Genomic DNA, 21,257 nt, shown 5'->3' on the forward strand with positions numbered 1-21,257 from the left:
TCGGAATTGTTTTCTAGTTTGAAGTCGCAAGAGTTCGTTCTTCCATTCAGCACGCGACTCTCTCTTTTGGCAGTTTCGTTTTCAGCCTGGGCTCGTGTCTCTCCCTATCGCGAGCCGGGAACCGCGTTCTGTTCTTCTTGACTGCATACGCGTGGGACTTCTTTTTTCCGCGCCGGCGTGGACCCGGTCCCACAGTTCGGGTTCCCGTCGTCTCGAGCCAATGAACGAATCCCGTTGAAGGAGTGAGCATTGGAAACGCCGCTGAGCTCCGGCTCAAACAAATCAACGCTGTGGCGCTGCCCTCCCACAATCGAGGTCGCCACTGGCCCCCAGGCGGCCTAGCGACAGACTGCTGTCAGTCAACTCTTACAGATATACAAACATACACGTATATATGTATATATATTTTTATTTCTCAGTACGTATATATATACTATGCTTGAAAGGAGTCCTGTAGTATCTGATCCGTGGTGCCCTCCGGCGCCGTCGCGAGAGCAGATTTCGTGTGAGTATGGATTTTTTGTCGTGGTTGCTGAGGGGGTTCTGTGTGTAGCTTTGTTAGTATTTACGGCGTCTCTCATTGACCTAGCTCTATTACCTCAAGTACATAATTTACAGTCACAGCAGTAGCAGCTAAACTATAGAAGAATCGAGTAACATCCATGCATACCAGGCGTACACGTTAGAGCCGCGCGGGTACGATCTAGCGGCGCCTTGCAGCTCAGCCGCAGCTGCCGTAGCCAGAGGAGCCGCGAAGAAATTTGGAAAGCAAAGAGAACTGAGGAAACCATGCGAGAAACTGTTAGTCGCCAAGAGCCGCGGAACGAACACTGCAGCACGCACAAGAACTCGAAACGCACCGCAGGCGGAAAAGTGCCAAAGCGTTGTTTCGCGTCTGTCAGCCAAAGGAATCTCTTAAAAAGAGGCAGAAACGAGACAGCGCCCTCCCAATAGAATGAGCCATGACCGAAGAGGCGCAGCAGAAAAGAAAGAGATGAGCTGTGGCAGACAAACATACCTCAAGGCGAGAGAGAGAGAGGGAACAGAAGGAAAGAAAAGAGTCGTGAGCAGCAAAGAAATGGAAGTCAGATGAGCTCGGGATAGGCCTAGCTGCACTCGTCATGAGCCGCGACCACTGGCGTGGAACTCAAAAAAATGAAATGCCTCAAATCGAGCAGTAGACGAGAGCGGAGAAAACCCAAGCCGCTTCAGCCCTTCTGGGTGTGCTCTACCTGCGCTACGAACCGAGAGGACGAAAAAGCAAAGTCGTCGCGTGCAGAAAAGCAGTTCAGAGAGTCCGCGCATATACAAAGGCAAACGAGAAAGACGGGGGGGCGTCCAGAGATACTGCATGCCAAGAACGCTTGAACAGTAAGTGCGAAGGTAAAGCGCAAGGACGAAGAGTGGTTCCTTACAAACAAAGACGAAAGGAGAAACGAGAGTGCAAAGAGAAAGAGAACTCCCTCAAGAAACGCAGGAGCCTCACTGCCCCCAGCGGAGCGCGTAAACCCACGGAGAGGCGAGCGGAGACGATGAACAGGAGCCCGCACATCGAGGCGAGGAGAAAAGCCGCATCGAACTGCCGCCGCGTCCTCACTTCTTCTTTGCGGCAGGTCGGTCGAACTCCTTCGCACCCTTCCGTCCTGAACGTAAAACGCATCATCCGCGCGGCGTTAGCCAAGTAGTCGACGAAAGTATTTACGCTTGCTGCTTGCATGCCGATGGCTTATGTGATCGCAACGCTACCTTACTCGCAAAGAGGGTCCGGGGCCTCCCGGACGCGGGAATCCATAAATCACGCCTGGACCATGACCGACGTGGAATAATCTTAATCTAGCAGGATACTGAAATCGAGCACTTGTGGCTGCCTGAAGCAGTCCACTGGGGAGATACTCTTTCGTTGCATCACGTCTCTCTTCCATGCGATGCATCGAGTCGCCTCTCCTGCCCTTCTCAATCTCCCCCCCCCCGTTTCTTCGTTCCCACTGTCGACACCCTGCGCGGAGCTCGCGCCTCCGTGGGCGCCTGCGGTCTGTCTTTCTCTTCGCGTTCTCACCTCCCATTTTGTTGTCTGTTTTTTCCTTGATTTTGCTGTTGAAGGCCCACGCGCTCGTGAAGTCGGTCGTGTCCACGTCGACCAGGTGCGTATGCTTCGTCTGGCCCTGTTTGCCGAACTCTCCGCGGCGCACGCGCATCGCCGACGGAAGGATCTTCTTGTCCCAGCGATCTTCCCTGAAAAGTGGAAACGCCCGCGCAAACGAAGCGCGCTGCGGCGAGGGGACGGCCGAAAACTCCTACATACAGGCAGGGCTCAGCACCCCGAGAGGTCGAGGGCAGCCATCCTGCGCCGCCCAGCGAAAACGAGGCAAAGCGGCACACCGCTCCGGAGGCAGACTCCGAGGGTGAGGCAGGTACACTGTAGACCGCTCCAGCGGAAAAGGCGGAATGGCTCCAGCCAACAGCGAACAGAGAAGAGACCAGCACACGAGAGGTGAAAGACAAACGAGAAAACGCGTCTCATCTCCGAGGGCGGCAGCCTGGCAGTGTGACTGCATCTCGGGCAGACGCAAAAGACAAACGGTGAATTTGAATCGACGACTGTTCCGAGCTTACCCAACAGGCGCGTTGTAGTCGCGCAGATACAGAGGCTCCTCTCCGCTCCGCGCGAGATCTTGGAAAAAAGCACCCTGTTCAGAGCAGACCGACCAAAAAAGCGTTGTTCTGTTTTTCTGTCTTGCACGCGTTCCCAAAACAGCAGATGCAGCGCAGAGACGCATGGATGCATATTCACATATCTGTGTCTATGTCTTAAAGAATTTGTGGTCGAGTATAGGTATTACGATATCGCGTCAAAGACTCGACCGAGAAGGGTGAAAGGAAATGAAGCGCCCGAATGAGAGAAAAACCTACCCTGTGATAGTACTTCTGCATGAAGTTGTATTTGTATTTAATTTCGCGCCGAGGCTGCATCGCATCGAGCTGTTTGTCGTCAACGCGCCGCTCTTCTTCCGTCATCTGTCGTCTCCTTTCCAAAGCCTCCAGCTGCACAGAAACCACAAGATGAGAAATCAATCAGTAAAATATGCCAGCCACACATGAGAGCGAAGCCCATATAGGACACAGACAGCAGAAAATGGCGAACAAGGATGCGCGGGAGACTGCTTGTGGACGGGTGTCGCGCGACGGCTGCCGGTGCAGGTCGCTTGCTACTTGCGAAAAACAAAACTAATGGAAACAAATACGCAGACCGGGGTAATCACAGATGCGAAGCAAGTGCAATTCAGAAACAAATAGAGCAGACACGCAGATAAACGAAGGAAAACTTACGAAGTTGTCGCGCGCCTGGCGCTCTTCTTGGTCGCGTTTGATGCGAAGCAGCTCCCTGGCCTTCCACGCCTCATACTGGAGAGCAAAAAGAAACGAAACAATCAACTCTCAAAACATCAATTTCTTCTATAGACAAGTTCAGATCCAAGTGGTACTGGTGAAAGACCAAGTTTAGTTTGATTCAAATTTCCCGCAGCAAAGCAGAAGCGATGGAGGGCACGGCTTCAAAACGTGACACAGCCACCTCGAACACGCAGCAGCTTCTACTCTGCAAAAAGACGGCTTTCCACCGCATGCCGCGTACAGCAGAAAGGCCCACAGCAGACACAAGAAGCCCGCGCAGGTGCCTAAAGCGAATAAAACCTGGGATACTTCCTATGCAGCCCCGGGACTGAAGCGCCTGAGAGCAACGCTTAAAAAACGCGCACGTGGCGGCGTGCGTCCACGGCTGCCTCTCTCCATATTCCACTCAGGAAGGATTCCATGTCTGCCCATATATTTGCATATCTGCGTATGTATAAAGATGCATATGTATATATATGTATAGGCAGGTATATACATATATATATCATATGCATGTGCACATGCTCGTCTGTCTGGAGGCGCGTTTAGGAAGAGGCGGCGGCAACACGTAGCCGAGAATTCCAGCTAGAACGGAGAGAGAGAGATGGGTTCGGCGCACCTCTGCCTCCGCGTCCAGCCCATCTGTGTCGTCTGGCATTTCCTCTTCGTCCTCCTGGAGCTCGTGACTGAGCATGTTGGTTCGCAGCTCCTCGTCTTCCTTCTGCAGGGCCTCGTAGAGCAGCTTCTTCGACTCGCGCTTGCGCTCGGCGAGCCTGCGTTCTTCTTCTTTCTTCTCCTTCTCCTCCTCGGCCTCCAGGCGCTCTCTCTCTTTTACGGTCTCGCGCTTCTCCTTGGGCACGAAAACCTGAAACCGACACAAATATAAATTTGCTGCTCAGTAATAAATATTTTTGCTAGAAAAACGGCATTGTATAATTGTCAATATCTCCGTACGCATGGCGAAGCCGCAGCGGTCCCCCGAACGAACCCATCGCCCGCCACCGCCGCCGCGCGATAAGCCGGAGTAGCGTCCGCATCTTCAAGGCATTCTGGGGCGAGTCAGCAACGAGAGACTCACGGCTGAATCGCCCAAAGGCAGCGCGAAAGGTCTGTTTGTTTAGCGGATGGAACCTGAGCCGCTCGACGCAGACCCGAGCCTCGCACGCAAGCAGACGCGCGGTAAGATACGACGACAGCTCCCTATTGCACGCATGACATCCAGAAAAGTGGAGCGCAGCAACGAGAGGGCAACAGCGAGAGGGCAAAAGCGAGAGGACAGGAAACACGAAGTCAAGGCCCGCAGGAAACCACCCCGCAGCCGACATCCCCCGCAGACACATCCTGCAAGTCCCAACATGTATGCAAATATATGTACATGTATATGCGTGTGTATGTATAACATGTATGTTCGTATATATATATATATATATATATATATATATATATATATATATATATATATATATACTTGTGGGAGCAGAGGACGCAAGAGAGAGCCGATGCAGAGAAGAGGAAACTGCTGCTGTTTGGCGTACCGGCTTGTGGAGGATGGTGGCGGCGGGATCTTCGTTATCTTCGCTGTCCGTTGTATAAGCCGAAGAAGACTCCTCCTCTTCTTCCTCTTCGAGCTGCTGCCCCTGCTGCTCCAACATCCTCTCTTCTTCTCGTCGCCGCGCCAGCGCCAGTCGCCGTCGTCGCTCGCGGGCATCATCTGTCTCTTCTTCCTCTTCCTCTTCTTCTTCGTCCTCCTTCCGCTCCGTCAAGAGCTCACGCTCTGGAATCACAGCGAGGGAAAACAGAAGGTCAGGAAACACACTTCGATTGCCTTCTGCGCATGCGCCAGCGAGAACAGAAAACCACACGCGCAGAAATCGAACAAAAGAGGATACGAGCCGATCTCGTCACAGCGGCAGCATGCGCGCAATCAGCTCCACCCGCGCGCCGTGAAAAGCAGACGAGGGGGTAACTCCGAAATGCGGACAGAGAACTTTCAGAGTACTCGAGAACGAACGCATACCATATAATGCAGCAGGACAAGCGTGCAGCATCAAACGTGGAATATCTGTGACAGATACGTCGCGGCATACATGGCGACCGATACACGGACCGACGATTCGCGTGAGTGCGTCTTTGCGATTCGCTTCCTACCCTTCGCCGCTTCAATGATAATCGCTTCGTGAATCTGTCGCCGCTGCTCAAGATCCGCTGAAAGCGCAGACACAACGCAGAACGACACCTGAAACGCCTGCGCGCCAAAGAGGAAATCTGCGCGAGGAAACCGAACGAAAAGCGTTGTAAATTCATCACACAGCAAGCAAATCCCGTCACACCGGGAGTTCCGCCACACGCTTGATGACGAGGCGCCCGCAAGAGGCTGTGAAGAAACGCATAGACAGACTGATGGATAGACACCAAGAAAGATGCAGGTACTTGCAGATGCATTGCAATCAAGAAGATAGTCAAAGGTAAAAGCAACTCGCGTAACACAGATACATATGGAGTTTACACGATACCGAAATTACTGTATGCGTACATATATACAGAGATATATGCGTAAGAAGCAGAGATGCGCATGCATTTGAGAACGCATATCAGTCGCCCCTTCACGTCATGAGGCTGTTCTTGAACGTCTCGAGTTGAAGCGCCGTCGTTGCGAGACCCGATCTACGAGCCAGCTCTTTCAACCGCCCTAGGCGACAAGGAGGGACTTACGCTTGATCGTTGCGGCTGCTCTAGCAAGGCGGTGCAAGCGGCTGCTTTCCTGCAGGACAGCTTGCATGCGCTGCTGCTTAGTCACCACGCTCTCCTCGTCAGAGGAACCCGAGAGATCTTCATCTTCCCTCTCTGGAGCCTGGAGAGGACGCACACGACAGAGGACGACGCACGTAGCAGCGTATGACTGGCAGCCCCGCGCGGGTAACGAAAAAGGCTGAGACGAGATGTCGGCTGGTAAACCGGGAAAGCACGAAGGCCTGGGCGCCAAATAACCTGAACCTGAGCACTAGCCCATGTCAGCAACGACGCATCCGTGTGTCTACGCTCAAAACAACACAATCGAAGCCGTAGCACGGAAGCATGAGACGCTTAAAGGCGCTCTGTATCCCCGTGGCGGCAAAGCAGAACGGCATGTCTGTCAACCCGTCCACGTCAATCCATACATGCATAGACACATCGCGAATGCTTGAACGCGTGTAGGCTAAGCAGCCAAGGCAGGAAAGAGCCCCGCCTCTTCACGGGGAACAGAAGGAGGCATCAGCGTGGGTTTTGCAGTTTCAGAAGCTCGGCATGCAGCGCGAATCGTGTGCAGTCTTGTTTCGCAGCCTCCGGCAACTTACTTTTCCCGGCCAATAGCGAGTGACAGCGACTTTCTTGTCCTTTTGCGGCTCGAATTTCTGCTGCATGGGGTCAGCACCCCGATACAGGATACTGTGGACGTCGGCAGCCGACATTTTTTCCTACTAAAAGCACCGAAAGGGCCGCCAGCGGCGTGGCAGAACGAAGGTACCAGATACGCACGCAGAATCAGGACAGTGAAACCCTCTGTTCAGGCGGCCCGCATCTCTTTTCGCCTCGCTAGCCAGCCTGGCCTGGCTGCGATGGACACAGAATAAGGTTGGAAAACACGGCAGCCCTCCCAATCCGGAAAGCAGCTTCCGAAGACGCCAGCAAGGCAGGCAGAACGCCTGCAAGCGAGAGGAACCGCGAGATCCCCAAGCGAGGGGAACCGCGAGATCCGAGAGGGCCGGAGAATCGAGGAAAGCAATTCAGTTTGATCTGTGAAAAAACATGCACTGGGACGGGCGACCCGAATTAAGAGAGGGCACGAAGAAAAGATGCCGAGCCAAACACGCCCACGGTGCTGAAAGAAGAGCCTGGTGAAGGTAGGAAAAGAGGGATGTTTCTCGAAATGAAAGAAGGCGGCGTCTCAGTGAAACAGCCGATTCGGAACGATTGTAAAACGAGCATGCATGACGGGCGGAAAACCGCCCGTTTTCAGTGTTGCGACTGCGAACAGGAACAGATTCACGGAATTAAGAAGTCGAGTTCCGCCAAACGAAGCCGACGAGAACATGGCTCCCTCATGCTCCACAAGAGCTACAATTTCTTGTGCCGGTAAAAAAGTCGACTATGTGATGCAACAGCCGACAAGCAGGCAGGACAAACCCGACCAGACAGTTCAGGCAACCTCGCGCTGCTGCATGCGAGCTCCAGTTGATTGTAGAGAGCGCGAGTGATTGAGACGAGGCAACACAACTGCAATACGGCAAAAAAGTAGATTCGTGCCTTGTATAGCCTACTCGCAAGTGGAACATGACAGATAACTTCCTGGAGAAACCTAATTTCCGTGACAATATCTGTTCATTCGCTGTGTTCATCCCAGCACAGTTCCATTACAGTACCGTTGAGCAGGCGGGTACACTCTGCGCAGAGTGAAGCCGCGTTCGCGAGAATCTTAACCAGCGCAAGAGAAAGAGGAACGCTACCAGAGCGTGCTGTACTGTATTCAACCGCTGCTGCAGAGTCATATGGGCATGGTTCCGTACAATTCAGCGGGACTTCAATACCAGCAGGCAGTTCGTGTAGGCGACTGCTTTCCAACTGCTCGGCGCTGCAGATTCATATAGGTGTGGTTCCGTACAATCCAGCGGGCCTTTTGCATCGGCAGGCAGTAGGTAGCTTTTTTTACTTACCCGAGTGTCGATGTACAAGGCCAGGCCGGTCAAATTTCCTTTGCAGTGGCGATTGATGGTAGTGTAGCGTTTCCTGTGGACGAATGCATGTCATTGTTTCTCGCTAGTAGTACGCTGACATGTTCAACGCGCGCGCCGATTGTTCTCTCCTGCGAAATGCATTCGCCGCCCAAGGCGGGCCGTTGTCTCCACCAGAGTAAGCAGCACGTGGTCCACTCGGCTTGAGCGGGGGCAAAAGGAGCAGGAGAGAGGAAATATGCCATGCGTCGCTGCACGTCGTCTTTGAGCGTCTAAAGGAACTTCCCGTCTAGCGCCTCTTGCGATGTTAGATTTCCCACGGGCAGTAGCACAGGCCATTGCCGCCGAGCACTGCATACACGCCCATGCCGCACTCAACACGCCAGGGTACACTTCTTGCAGCTGCTGCATTTATCTGTAAGCGGGAAATACGCAGCCGAGAACTCAATCCCGGAGCATGAGGCTATAATCTGGGAGTCGCGGCTGATCCTCCGGACGAGGCCAGCCGCTGAGTCTGACGGTCTGGGTGGTCGGTGCAGTCAGCATCAATGAGTTACGCCACCCATCAACGCCGCACAAAGGATCCGGCGTTTCACTGGTGTGTGAGAGAGATGGAAGAGTTGTGTGCGGCGGGAGGCATCTCTCCCTCTACGCGGCCTAGAAAAAGCTCTCAGCGAGCCTTCAAAGGGGAGTAGGGAGGGGTTACCAAGGGATCGGCGAAGCAGTACTGGCGTGACCCTGGTAGCAGCTCATACCGCTCATTTGCAGTTGTGAAAATTTTGGCCGCTGTTGCCCAGCGCGACTGCTTACCGGAGTGAAGCGACGAAATATAGAGCAATCGGATGGAATAAAAATACTCGAGTTATATTCCCCCCGCCCTCCCTTCTCCGCCCCTCCCGTAGTATAATCTGCATACTACGGACCCACGGCGTCATACGCAAGTTCGATCGAGCAAGTCGGCTCTGGGCGATTGCCACATGTGAAACAATAGTCAGTACGAACCCCTCAGATCAGAAAGCACTACGTGCTGCAAGAGCAGAACGCATTCCTGGTTTGGTAACAGCCATGCTGGGGCACGCGCCACAGGGGCCTCCACTCTCGTACGCCCCGAGTGTACCGACTCGTTTTCTATCAGCCTTTCCCTCTCCGCCCTCTGTGTAAGGAAAAGCTGGAAGACTATGTTTGAGCGGCGTATCTTGGCATTCGCACTACAGAGTGTCCTCTGCAAAAGTCAACGACAGGAGACACTCGCCATTCTGAGTGCCTTGCAGGCGTTTTGTCCCAGGGTGGGAAGGAATTCAAGTTGTCCGCAGAGATAACAGCTTCACTTGGGCGGCGCAAATTTCGCACAAGAGGGCACCGGAACGTGGGCTCTCGAGAAACTTTGCACAATCGCCTCGTGCCCGACGCCGGGGGCCGCAGAGGTGCTCCGCAGATGGTCACCTCGGTCGCGATATCCGGTCGCCCCTCCTGCCGTCTCAGCGCGCTCTGTGTCTCGCGCACGCGCGTGTTGGGCGCCACGCAGAAAAAGGAAAATGACACCGTCTCGTCCCACAATTCTTTGTCCGTAATTAAGTGGCAACTAACTAGACACTTCCAGGCACTTCACTGTCTCGGTGTCAGGCACCTTTCTTCGGCTTTCTCCGGAGACACGGGTTCCACGTGTCTGTCTCGCCGCCCGCGGCAGGCGGTGCGTGCACTGCGCAGACTTGGCTCGGTCACATGCGCCTCGTCCTGTCGAGTGCGGCCACACTAATTCGAACACCTTAGGGTGCATGTTTTCTTTCATGTCTGGTTGCATTTGACGGCACACGTGTAGCTGGCTTACCGGCAGTCGGCTGCCCAAGATTGCGAAGCTACTCGGTTGTTCGGCCCCGTTGCCTAGTCACCTAGCCGCCACAACGGATGGCCCTGCTCCCTTGCAGATCGGTTTTTCGTTACAGGCGTAGTTACAGCCAGAAGAAATTATCTCGGGGGCCTCTGCTGGAACGCGCGTCCGCTCCTGACCAAGATGGAAGAAGAGGCGACAAAGATTATGGCCGATTACGCCTCGGGCCGGTACGGCGCCGTGGAGGAAGCGTTCAAGCGCATGGACAAGGACATGTTCAGATACGCCGTGCGGCGCGCCCGAGAGCTTGGGAATTCGGCCTTCACGTAGGCTCCATTCACCATGAGGATGTCTCGGTCATATGTCTACAGGTCCGCGAGCTACGCCAGAGGGCGGCGGCATCGCTGACCCGCTGGCAAAGACCAGAGCAGCGCATCCGCCACTCTCGCGGCGAATCTCGTGCTGTCATTCTGACGAGGAAGACTGCCTTGGGCACAGAGTGGGAGCTGAGGAAGGCTAGACTTGCTGTTCTCCCCTGTAGAGTTACTTCGTAGAGCTTGGCCTTTTGTGTCGCCCACGGCAATTGCCGTTACAAGCTAGATTTCCGAGGTGTCGGTAGGCACCTGCAGAGGGAGTGTCAAGTTGCCGTAGTACAGCCAGTGTTAGCACCGTCTTCAGTTCCTCTCATGCGCCCACTCTGTCAGGAACGGAAAATATAATGAGGCCATCAAGTACTATAATGAAGCCCTCGCTGGCGAAGAAGCCTCCGAGAAGCACACCCTTTTATCGAACCGCTCCGCCTGTCACTTCCTCCTCGGCGACAACGAAAAGGCGCTTGACGACGCACGCACATCCATACAACTCAAGCGAGACTGGCCAAAAGTATGGAAAGATTGTGGATGGGATATTAGGTGCAGCGACAGCCACGTACGGGCAACAAAGAGCAGCGGGCGATTTTCACAGAACACGTTGACAAGTTGTCTTTTTGCTGTATTGCGTGGTGCCTAAACCGAGCCGAAGACTGGCATCAAGCTCAGGGCAGGCCTGCTGTCCACGCAGCTGACATAGCCTCTATCGTCCTCGGCCCTCTCATATTTTCGAGTCGTGTTTTACGCTTCAGGCTTTATGATGTCGGTGTGTGTCTGATTCAGGGATGGTTTCGAGCAGGCAGAGTCCTGTTCGCGACAGGAAAGTACAGCGGAGCAGTGTCGGCATTCACTATGGCAAAGAGGCATGAAACGGATACCGTCAAGCTCAAGGAGCTGGATCTGTGGATAGACAAAGCAGAGAAGCTGGCACATAAAGCAAAACTTGTGGCGCGTGTCACTACTGAATACAGCCGCTTTGAGGGCATAGAAGACCCTGACGACCAGCTGTAAGCTGCTAGGTCTGGAAGCCCAACTCCCTGAGCGGGTCATAGGGGTTAATGGTTCACCGTCACTTGCGGTCTGAATTCCAGTATGCACCATCCACTGGGCTCCGACAAAAGAGATCTCTATTTTTGCGGGACATACATTTCTTTCGCCCGCTTTAAATCACTCAGGGTTCGAGCCATCTCAGACGAGTCAGAGAACGGAGGATGCCCTATCGAGTTCAGTGACCAGCTGTCGGAGAAACAGCGGCGTCAGCTTGAGATGCTCCTTACAGGTAGGAGAGACACTATTCGAAGGGGTGCACACCGAAACGAGGCCCTTCGGCCAAGTCTATTCCCTGCTGCAGTCTGTCGACGTGCTCCGCGCCAGAATGAAGGCGATGCAACAGGTTTCTCGTGCTGCTGATCTTAATGCAGGCAAAAGTGAAAATCGAGCAGCCTCAGAGAGACCGTCGCGATCTCTATCGTTCCCCCCGTCTCTTATCTTTTCCGAGTCACCGAACTTCCTGGAGGTTCTCCGTGCATCGGAAGATACCAAGCGCGCTCCGGGAAAAGCAAAACTGGAAGCACGTCCAGGAGGACCGTTAGACGAAGAAACCAAGAAACGGAGGCTTGCCGTCGAGGCGCCTGTGGCGTTATGTAGGTACCTTCAGGTAAGTGACGTTCTGACGCGTGATTTCAATTTGAACGGCGAGCCAGACTCTAACTTTTCAATCATTCAGCGGTGTCGTTTCCGCGTGTGTAAGCGGCATGAATATCAGTTAGAAAGTGTGGCATCGCCGTTCTACTAGCTGGCCGTTCCTGTGTGCGTGGTACCGTGGGCGAGGTGCTGCGTCGCACAAATTTGTGGCGCGAGATTTTCTTGAGAGGGGGCTGTCTGAGGGCGTAACGGGACCGCCGGCACTCGTATGTGGTTCCGTTGCTCTCGCAGCTTACTACTGAGCTTCGCGAGCCGAGGAAGCTTGCTGACGTGCTGAACACTGATCAGCTTTCAACTTTCACGGAGGGGCTCTCCGCGCGTATTGACGGGCTGCTCTCTCGCCCGGGGTCTTGCAGCAAATGCTGGCTTTTCATGGGCACGGGCACGTGCGTGCCGCTTGTAAAGGCGGCTCTCCTGCTCCAGAAGAAGCTGGCGGCCCAGAACAACTTGAGGGAAGATGTTTTGACGACATGCAAGGAAGAAGATGATGAAAAGAGCAGCTTGCAAGACTTGCCCGATGCGTCCACAGTCCCGGAGCCAGCCAACAGGAGGCCGATCACAGCGTGCACGGGTTTCCTGTCCCAGCCTATAGGCAAGTCACACTGGTGGCGATCACTGACACCGCACGGTATTTAAGGTTGCGCATTCTGCCAAGCTCGAGTCTCCATGACAGCAACAGCGACGCTCTGCAGCTCTCACTGTGGTTCGGAAGACGATTATGAAACGTTTCAGACGCAGATCTCCCTTGTCGGCTACTTGTCTGCGTTGAAACCGGTAGACGCCTGAGAGACGCTTCACCAGTGGGCTGTCCGATCGGTGTGGCTATACGGAGTAGCCTGATCATGTGCGTACTTTGCACCATCAACGCCAGTGTGACGTCATTTTCAGCCTCGATTCAATCACATGCACATACATCGGCGTGAACCTACTGCCGCTGAGTGTGTCCATTTCAGCCGAGGCTGCCAGACAGATGCTGCAGAGGAACGGAGTAGCCGGCTTGGTTAACGTTGTTCGGCAGCGTGTTGAAAGACTGGAGTGCGCAACAGAGGCATCGGATCCGCTGGACTGCGTGACAAAGGACATGAGTCAGAGAGCCGACCTCCTAGTGATTGATACTAGTATGCTGGAGGAAGGGCTACTCGGCCGGCGGGTGGTTCCTCAAATTCGATTCGCTCGCAAAAACCTTTGCATCCCGAATGCCGCAGTTTACCCAAGCAGGTAACGATGGTGGCCATATGGTTGCTCCTGTCAGCTGCGAGTGCTCCCCGAGTATCGGGGAACCGAAATTTCTGTTCTGCGACTTAAAGATCTGAGTGAAGTTGAGACGGCTCCTGAGCGCACCCGCTCGCACTCGCAGCGAACAGTTGGGCAGCCATTTCTGCAGAGTGTGTATCCACGTAAACATATGTCTGCACGACGTCAGGTCTCCCGTAGGCCCGCGTACACTTACATATAAGGATGGAGAGCGAACAGGTGTCAGCCTCGAAACTGGCTATTTTCTAGTACCATTAGTGAACTCTTTTGGTCTGATCCTAAGTACGCAGTGAGCTAATTAGATACCAGGAACTTGACAAGCATTAATAGATATATATAGACGACAAGGACTCCCAGGTCATTGCATGACGAGGTGACGTCTTACGTGTGTATGTTTGATGAGGCTGATTGTTCTGCGACAACGTCAAGCCTGAGTGAGAACAGACTTCGGTAGATTCTTAATTTAGGCTGCACGGCTCTTTTTCCATGTCCCTGTCGCGATACCCCGGACAGCGCAGCGGTCGTGGTTCAGGCCTTCTCCCTAGCCTTACCCTCGACATCGGCCGGCTATCGTTGGAGCGCCGTAGAAGAAGCCGCGCGGTGGAATCCGTACGCAGAGCCAATGGCCATTCGAGTCGCCGAGCCTCATTGCCGAGATGATTCGACGGGAAGACTCGTTCCGTGCGCTAACGGGGACGTCGCCGTGCCCCTGTCAGATCCGCAGCCCGTCTTTCACTTCTGCTTTGATGGTCCTCTTGAGACAATAGACGAGGTGTGTCTACTGGCCATTACTGCGTGCATCAGCCATCGCTTCTGTCACTCTTCGTCACATTTGTTTGCATCACAAGGCAAAAGTCTCCATTGCACAGAAGATGAAGGCTTTCCCCCGCTGGTGGCCGCCGGAACGTCTCCATGATGAAACCTCATGCAGTATGTCTCCTCTGAAGCTGACGGATTAGCCTCCTTTCCGGTATCACGAAACGGAGCTCTCCACCTCCAGATGGAGACGCTTCCGGTGCCAAGAAAGGTATGTAGTAGATGCGCGGGCGCACAAATGTTAAGCCGCTCAGCGTATGCCTTTCTGTGAAATGATTTCAGGACTTGCCCCTCAGCAAGACAAAGAACATCTCCATGGACTGCACCGGAGGAGGTGTCTTGAACGCCTTCGTAGTGTGGTACCAGCTCAAAGCACGCCGGAGTGAAACTGAGGCTGTCAGCGACGATGATGGAGGGCAATACATTGTCTTGGACGGCACCCCCGCCTCTGTTGATGCACCAGCCTCTCAACTGGCCCGGAACGAGAATTTGCCTGGAGCCGTTTCTGCAAACGGAACTTCGTGGCGTCATGCAGTCTTCTGGCTGGATCCTGTCTCCGTGGAAAAGGGTCAAGTGCTTAACGTTGAAGCGTCCCACACCTCATCACGCCTACGGTTCAAGTAAGGAGTGGCGCGGAGCCCCGCTTCATGAACATAACAAATACGATATCCTCTGCACTTGGGGTTTTGGTGCGACGGTCAGCTTCATGCGCAGGGACGGATGTCTCTATGATAGTCGGCGCATGCCGTGAGCTCTCTGACGCCAGCGCTTATTGATTAGGCAGCGCTAGAAGTAGAGTACTCCCGATGGGCATCACAGTCAGAATAGCCCTGGATCCGCTCTTGTCCACTCAGGCTTGTAGTCAACGTATCTCTTCTTATGTTGTCAGGTTGATAGTTCCGTGCGAATCGCCAAGCCGCCCTCGGCAGGTGGCCGTTGCTCGTTATCACCTTGATCTCCTCCGTGACCCGTGCCTCCTCGAACGTAAGTTTGAAGGACGCCGCAGGTTGTATTAGAAGCCCTCACTGAACGATATTCTTGTGGTAAACGACGTTGCACCGGACAATCAGACAGTGTCAGATTGCCTCTAGGACTGCAGCAAGAGCACAGGCAGCCAGACACAACGCGCGCCTGCTAAGCGTCCGGCCGAACCAGAAACGGATATGAGGCACCACGCCGACCCCAGGAATCCCTCTGCAAGAGTCTTTGCCTGCGGCACCTCTATATGTGGACATGAGGAAGAGCATGGGTGCCTAAGATTGCAATGCAAGGCTTGGTCGTCCGCGCTGGATTCTTGTTGGGTGCTGCAGATCTGGAAACAGGTCTTGCTCGTGTCGCTAAGGCGCAGCTGGAGAGAATTCGAATGCGCATGAAACGATATGAGCAGCTGGCAGGGTCATCGAAAGCCGAAGACCTGCCTCCTATGCCACGTCTCTCCATTCTGTGCACGGGGGCTGCTCCAGCTCCTCTACCGTTCCTCGCCGGGCACGCGGCAGCTAAAGAAATTGTGAAGGTGGAAGGATGTTCGGCGAGCACGTGGAAACAGCACCAGAATAAGCTTCAGCGATACCATATCACCGTGGTCGACCCGTGGGCAGGGAACCTGCGAACGTGTAAGAAGGTCGCGTACGAAAACTGTCAGGTGAGCACGTTAAACAAGTTGTGCACCAGTGCGCCCCTCAGTGTCTGCTACGCAGTGGTGATCAACGGAGGGGTACTGGACATTTTTGCCCACGTGAGGCACAGACAAGGATTTAGGGTTACCGAGTCCGTCAAGCGCCACGTGAGCAGGACGAGTTTTGCTACGCTGTCGAGGCATGCAGGAAGAGGCGGCAGCGTGGCTTGTTCAAGGCATAAACGAAGCAGTTCTCTTTTCTTTGGAGAGTGCAGACGTCACTCCTTCCGTTTGTGTTCGCAGCTTCTGCTGGAACAATGTCTCGCGCCATCCCTGCGGATAGTCCAAGAAACAAAGTGGAAGCCTGTCTCAGAACTTAATGGCGAGAACGAGCGCCCGGAAAGCTGTCCGTCTTTGGCGCAGACACAATGTGCACGCTCGAGATGTAGCTCTCCCGAGAGACACTGCTGCGCAAGCGGGGCATCGCGCTCGCAACTCACAGAATCACCCGTTTCGGGGGACGCGCGCCATGACGCGCTTCTCAAAGCAAGAGTGAAAGAACGGTTCTCCTTCCTGGAGAAAGACGTGCGTCAGCTGAAGCCGCCCCGCGGTAAGAGGCCCCGTTGGCATTGGGTGGAAGCACGAGATCCCTCACGATGTTCCTCCTGAAAAAGCTGACCGCGATCCTGCCTGATATAGCACCCCTCTTGATGCGTCCAGGGTGCATCATTCAAGTTTTCGCGCTACCGCGAAGTCTCTACAGTTGCTGCCTGCTCGGTCGGACAAAGAAAGAGTTCCCTACTGTCTCGATGCCGAGTACCCCTGCAGAGATAGTAAACGTGCTCGCCATGAGGCTCCACCGCAGTTGATTTCATATATTGAATGCTGTCACACGCAAGTCACCTACATCCCACCTCATTGGGGGACAGGGTGGCCGCCCCCTTTGCGGCATGCCGCTTTCCTTCTGAGTCCGTATTGATACATGCTTGGATATCCATAATTACCGGTGTCCACAGGGGAGGAAGATGCTGTAGCCTTGCTCGCACTGGGAGAATTGTACCGCCTTCCACCTGGATCTGACATCAAGGCACAGCTCGACCAAGTTGATGAAGCCGATCCCCAAGCTGCGGAAGAGTGCAGGCTCGCCTCGCCTGCGTGTATGTGCGTCTTGGGACTATTTGACTACGGCTGTCTGGGCGAAGGTGTGCTTCCTCTATCCAAGTTTATTGCAAAGGTAGAGTCTTCGCGGTCTTTGTTGTCTGGTTCACACGAAGCCTACGGTGTGTTACTCGGCAACGGGAACACCTTGGGCAACATTGCTAGAGAACTCCGTGTCGCAATCTCAGCAACTCACGCATGGCGATGATGCGTAAGGCGAATTCTCCGATCAGAAGTCTGCTAGCCATAACAGAAAAGAGGAACACAACTGTCCAGCCGTGTAATCCTTCAGCGAGTCTCCGGTGACACTCTATCAAGGGAATGAGGGTCGCTGGCAACTAGAATTACAACTGACTGCAAAGAAAACGCCTCTGTCTGAATGGGGGGAGTCGGCAAGAGATCTGCCTCCAGGAATACATCTCGTGTCCTACGTGTCTCACCACATTGGGTCTTGTCTCAGGTGCTGATGGACAAACGCCATGGGGTTTTCGTACCCCGACGTGCTCGAGTTTTCGCTGTCCTTGTTGAGCTTGGGAAAGCATCGATCAGAGGCGTCAATGTGGAAACATGGCGGACGTACCGGTATACGCCGGACTATGGCGGTGTTGATCTAGACGAGGAGACGTTCATACCTCTCTGTGCCCCTTTCGAAGCGTGGGACTTCGACCTTCGTAAGTTGTCCCTACAAGTCTTGCTCTCTGATTCTATGGATGCTTGGACAGCTTGAAAATTTTGTTCCTGAGCAGGAGAGGGGGGGAGTAACGCATCATGCGCACGACCATTACGTACAGTTGCGGGCTCAAATCCGTAAGTTTCGGAGCGAGTTAACGGTTTATTGATGCTCACAGCGGCAGCCTTGTGGCAGAGCTCTTCCCTTCCCTGCATGAGCCTGAGTCTTCTGTCTCCACTGAGTCCCTTGCCATGTGCCTTGTCTCGTATGCACAGGCGAAAACGTGCTGGCTGATCAAGCGTCGCCGATGTTTGCGAAGACAACTAAGGAGCTCGAGGTAAGTAGAGACAGTCGCGTGAGCATCACGAAGGGGTACCTGGCGAATTAACTCGTCACCTTGTGGCAATTCAAAAGCCAAGGGCGCCAGCAGTACATTAACCAGAAGAGGTCGTCCCTGAGTGAGCGACACCTTCTCGTAGAATACATTGGCATTGTACTGTTTTTGTCTCCTTCACGATGTTTGCTACACGACAGCACTTTTGTCGGAACGTCTGGGCGTGGATCCTTCTTTCAGAAAAACATTTTCGCCTTCCGTCACAGAGGAAACAGGCTCCCCGTAGCTGTGCCGAACAAGTGGCATATCCTATATTCTGTTGCCACTGAGATCCGCATAACCTGCTGTGGTGTCCCCCGTAGAGTCGGTGGTCCGTAACAGAATATTGTACTTGCTGCATCAGGTGAAGGTATCCGAAGCCGGAGAATTAAACGCTGTAGTGTTCTGGTTCGAGCTGGAGATTGACGAACATCTAACCATCTCCACAGCACCTCACTCGGTCGCACGCGATTGTGAGCTGCTGACTGACGAGCTGGATGCGAGCGAGCGATTGGAGAGCGGAACAAGGTCTATGGCCAGTGGTTTACAAAATACACCGCCGCACACTTTTTACCGCACAAAAGCATGGAGACAAGCATGCCAAATGCTGTCACCAGCGAAGGTATTGTGATCGGAGCTGTCGTCGAGGTCTTGCAATCTCTTTATGTGCTCAACAACGGCCGCGGTTTGGGTAGTGATATGTCTCACGATTGGTAGAAGAGAATAAATAGTAAAGGTTATAAGAGAGAGTTATTTTCTCGCCCTTGCAAACGACGCTCCAGCTGCTCCGGAGGACACATATCAATCATATCAAAAGCATATGGACGCAGGCAGGCACGGACGGTCGAGGCTGCCACCGAGAGAGCCCCCTACGCACGTTGTGCACGTTGTTCTGCGAATGCCGTGTCATGTTAATCCACGACACAGTGACAGAGTACCATTCCTCACGAGCGGTGTGAACCTGCTTCACCACGCTGTGGAGCCTAATTCACCACAAACGCATGTCGCAGGCTCGATTACCGGTGTTTCTCGGGCTGCTCGCCTCGAAGCGCTGGTTGTTTGTGCGCAGTGGTGCGGAAGCGGACGTTTGCGACAAGTGAACGCGCTCACATGTTCGCTCCCAAAGTGGTGTGATAACGTTCAGGTACTTGCAGGACAGGTTCTCACGGTGGGCACCGCGCACGACAGCACCAAAATATTGTTCAGGGTCTCGGCAGATCACGAGCAAAACGAAAAGTGAGAAAAATGAGGCTCTCTTGTGGTACAATATTCTGTAGCAGTCCGCACTCGGCAAGGTCGCCGCGAACGGCGCAAGGGTTCGTCATCGTTGTCCTATCTGCTCATGGCTGTGATGCTGCGAAAATGGGTGCGTTTCCGGCGTTCTCGTGAAAGACTGCATTTGAGTTTGAACGATAGGTACGCAATGGCTATAGGATGGACTCTTCCCTACCTCGGGCTGGCGCACGCGCTGAATGAAGTGCCATGTAAAGGCACCGTATGCAAAAACGTAGCGGAGTGTTGACCGGCTATCACGAACAACTCACATTCAGCCGTGTGCACGAGTGGCGCCTGCGCCCGCAAGCTCCGGCGAGTGCTGCCTGAAGGCTTCGTTGCCCAAGGGTACTACGGACCATCACTGTGGCCATTTTACGTTCAACTTGCCATAGGAGTTCTGCACTTTGAAGGGATCACTATCTTTGTATTTCTTTCGCTCAGCTCTAGGCCACTGAGCGACCCGGCCTGGGTAAGCTTGGCGGAGCGCCACCAGGAGATGAGCAGCACCTGGATGAAAGTTTTGAGTAATGGCGGCAGCGACGACGAAGGGTCATGTGTTGCGCAAGTAAGCTCCTTACGGCAATGAATGGCAACGATGTCTGAAGCTGCATTTACTCGGTACCGCCAGCAGCACCGCTGATGTATTCGGTTGTGGCCAGAGCCAAGGACAGTCGTACAGATATCTCCGCTCCACTAATCACGTCGCTAACCGCCGATACGGGAAAAGACCGACCCGAACCAATGGCGGTAGTCTAGTTACCCTCTTGTTGGTGGATTATCACGTGGCATAGAAAAATGCACAGCCATAGCCGCGGCCAGCAGCAGGAAACGTGTCTTCAAATGTGGTTGAGAAGCTAGCAAAAGTCTACCTCCTGCACTGTTTGCAGTGTGGCGGAGACGCCCGAAGCCTGCGTCGCTCGAAGACTACTGTTGTGGTTGCCTGAACTCCTGTCTTCAGATCGCTAAAGCTGCGCTACAAATTGCCGTGGATGCGGGCAAACAAGAAGAGTTCCTTATTGACCCTACCGAGGCATCTTCGTTTGCACTGACGCTATTCACATAGAAGAAATCGACGCACCGCAGCCATCATTTCTTTTTTGCTCCGGTTGGTGCTTTCTGAGGCGCCAGAGAGGTAGTCTCACGGGACAGTGAGAGTGCACCAAAACGAAAGTCAGTCCAAGGCGCCACTTGAAATTGGTCCCTATGAATGAATTCATTGAGTGATTATACAAAGCTGAGAAGAGAGAACAGCTCAACCCACCAGCATCTCATCACGTACGATCTGCAGCAGCGTTTCGCAGATCTTGCACGGCCTGCAAAGCCAATATGCACGTGGATTCTAACTGACGCGCCCTTCACTGTTCGCGCGCAAGTCTCCGTCAAACTACTGGTTTTCACACTATGGCGGTGGTAAACGTGATGGCATTGCCACCCCCACGGGAGTCAACGTACGGACAATCAAACTCAATACGATACCATTTCCCGGCTTGAAGTCTCCGCATACGAAAGTCTGTGCAGAAGCCCTCCACCACTCGTAATGTAGACTTGAGTTCCTCCGTGCCATCTTCCGTTGAAATAATACGACCAGTTACTTGCCCTATACGGTTAACGAATACAGGGCCGATGTCTGCAGAGTATTTATCTACATTTCTGGCCTGCGGCTGACCGACAGACGCTGGTTTTGGAAAGAGACCCCATCTTTCATACGTAGGGATGAAACGGCTCTCGCATCCAACGTTTTTTTTGAGGTAACATCCACATATCATTGGCGAACGCGACCTGCCTCGTGTAGAGGAATCAATGGGTCCCAGGCCTGACACGGCGTAACAGTTACATCACCGACGCTGCCCGGAGCGTCACCAAACACTTTGAGAAGAGGGAATAATCAGAGGAAATCGTACATCTCAAAATGAGCATCCAAAAGTTAACAGATGAGGCTTTTTCCAATATCGGACGGTGTCCGGTGAACTGCGTAAGGACAGGACCCAGCTGTGGCTGTGCGCTCGTCTCAGATGGCTATCTAAAGGCAAGCGATAACCGACGACTCGACAGAGTGGCACGAAGCATTGTGTTATCTAGCAGTTCCGGTGACGAAGG

At 53.8% G+C, this 21,257-nt stretch overlaps 2 protein-coding genes across 2 annotated transcripts; one reads left to right on the plus strand and one right to left on the minus strand.

Moving 5' to 3' along the window:
- Window positions 1–1,593: 1,593 nt before the first annotated feature.
- BESB_035450 (micro-fibrillar-associated protein 1) lies at window positions 1,594–6,839 on the minus strand (the record flags this gene model as incomplete). Its single annotated transcript, XM_029362131.1, has 10 exons — window positions 1,594–1,643; window positions 2,057–2,232; window positions 2,614–2,687; window positions 2,911–3,042; window positions 3,328–3,402; window positions 4,010–4,255; window positions 4,926–5,164; window positions 5,539–5,595; window positions 6,103–6,241; window positions 6,726–6,839. 10 exons carry the CDS (start codon window positions 6,837–6,839, stop codon window positions 1,594–1,596), a joined length of 1,302 nt encoding a protein of 433 aa, XP_029221096.1.
- Window positions 6,840–10,110: 3,271 nt separating this feature from the next.
- BESB_035460 (tetratricopeptide repeat-containing protein) lies at window positions 10,111–20,223 on the plus strand (the record flags this gene model as incomplete). Its single annotated transcript, XM_029362132.1, has 19 exons — window positions 10,111–10,253; window positions 10,632–10,809; window positions 11,079–11,302; window positions 11,471–11,574; window positions 11,717–11,952; window positions 12,231–12,387; window positions 12,953–13,217; window positions 13,767–14,025; window positions 14,352–14,689; window positions 14,959–15,053; window positions 15,380–15,711; window positions 15,988–16,294; window positions 16,701–16,918; window positions 17,303–17,513; window positions 17,788–17,849; window positions 18,250–18,507; window positions 19,030–19,121; window positions 19,602–19,725; window positions 20,119–20,223. 19 exons carry the CDS (start codon window positions 10,111–10,113, stop codon window positions 20,221–20,223), a joined length of 3,708 nt encoding a protein of 1,235 aa, XP_029221097.1.
- Between the last annotated feature and the right edge of the window lie 1,034 nt (window positions 20,224–21,257).

The sequence above is a fragment of the Besnoitia besnoiti genome, chromosome II, assembly GCF_002563875.1.
Source record: "Besnoitia besnoiti strain Bb-Ger1 chromosome II, whole genome shotgun sequence".
Lineage (NCBI taxonomy): Eukaryota > Apicomplexa > Conoidasida > Eucoccidiorida > Sarcocystidae > Besnoitia > Besnoitia besnoiti.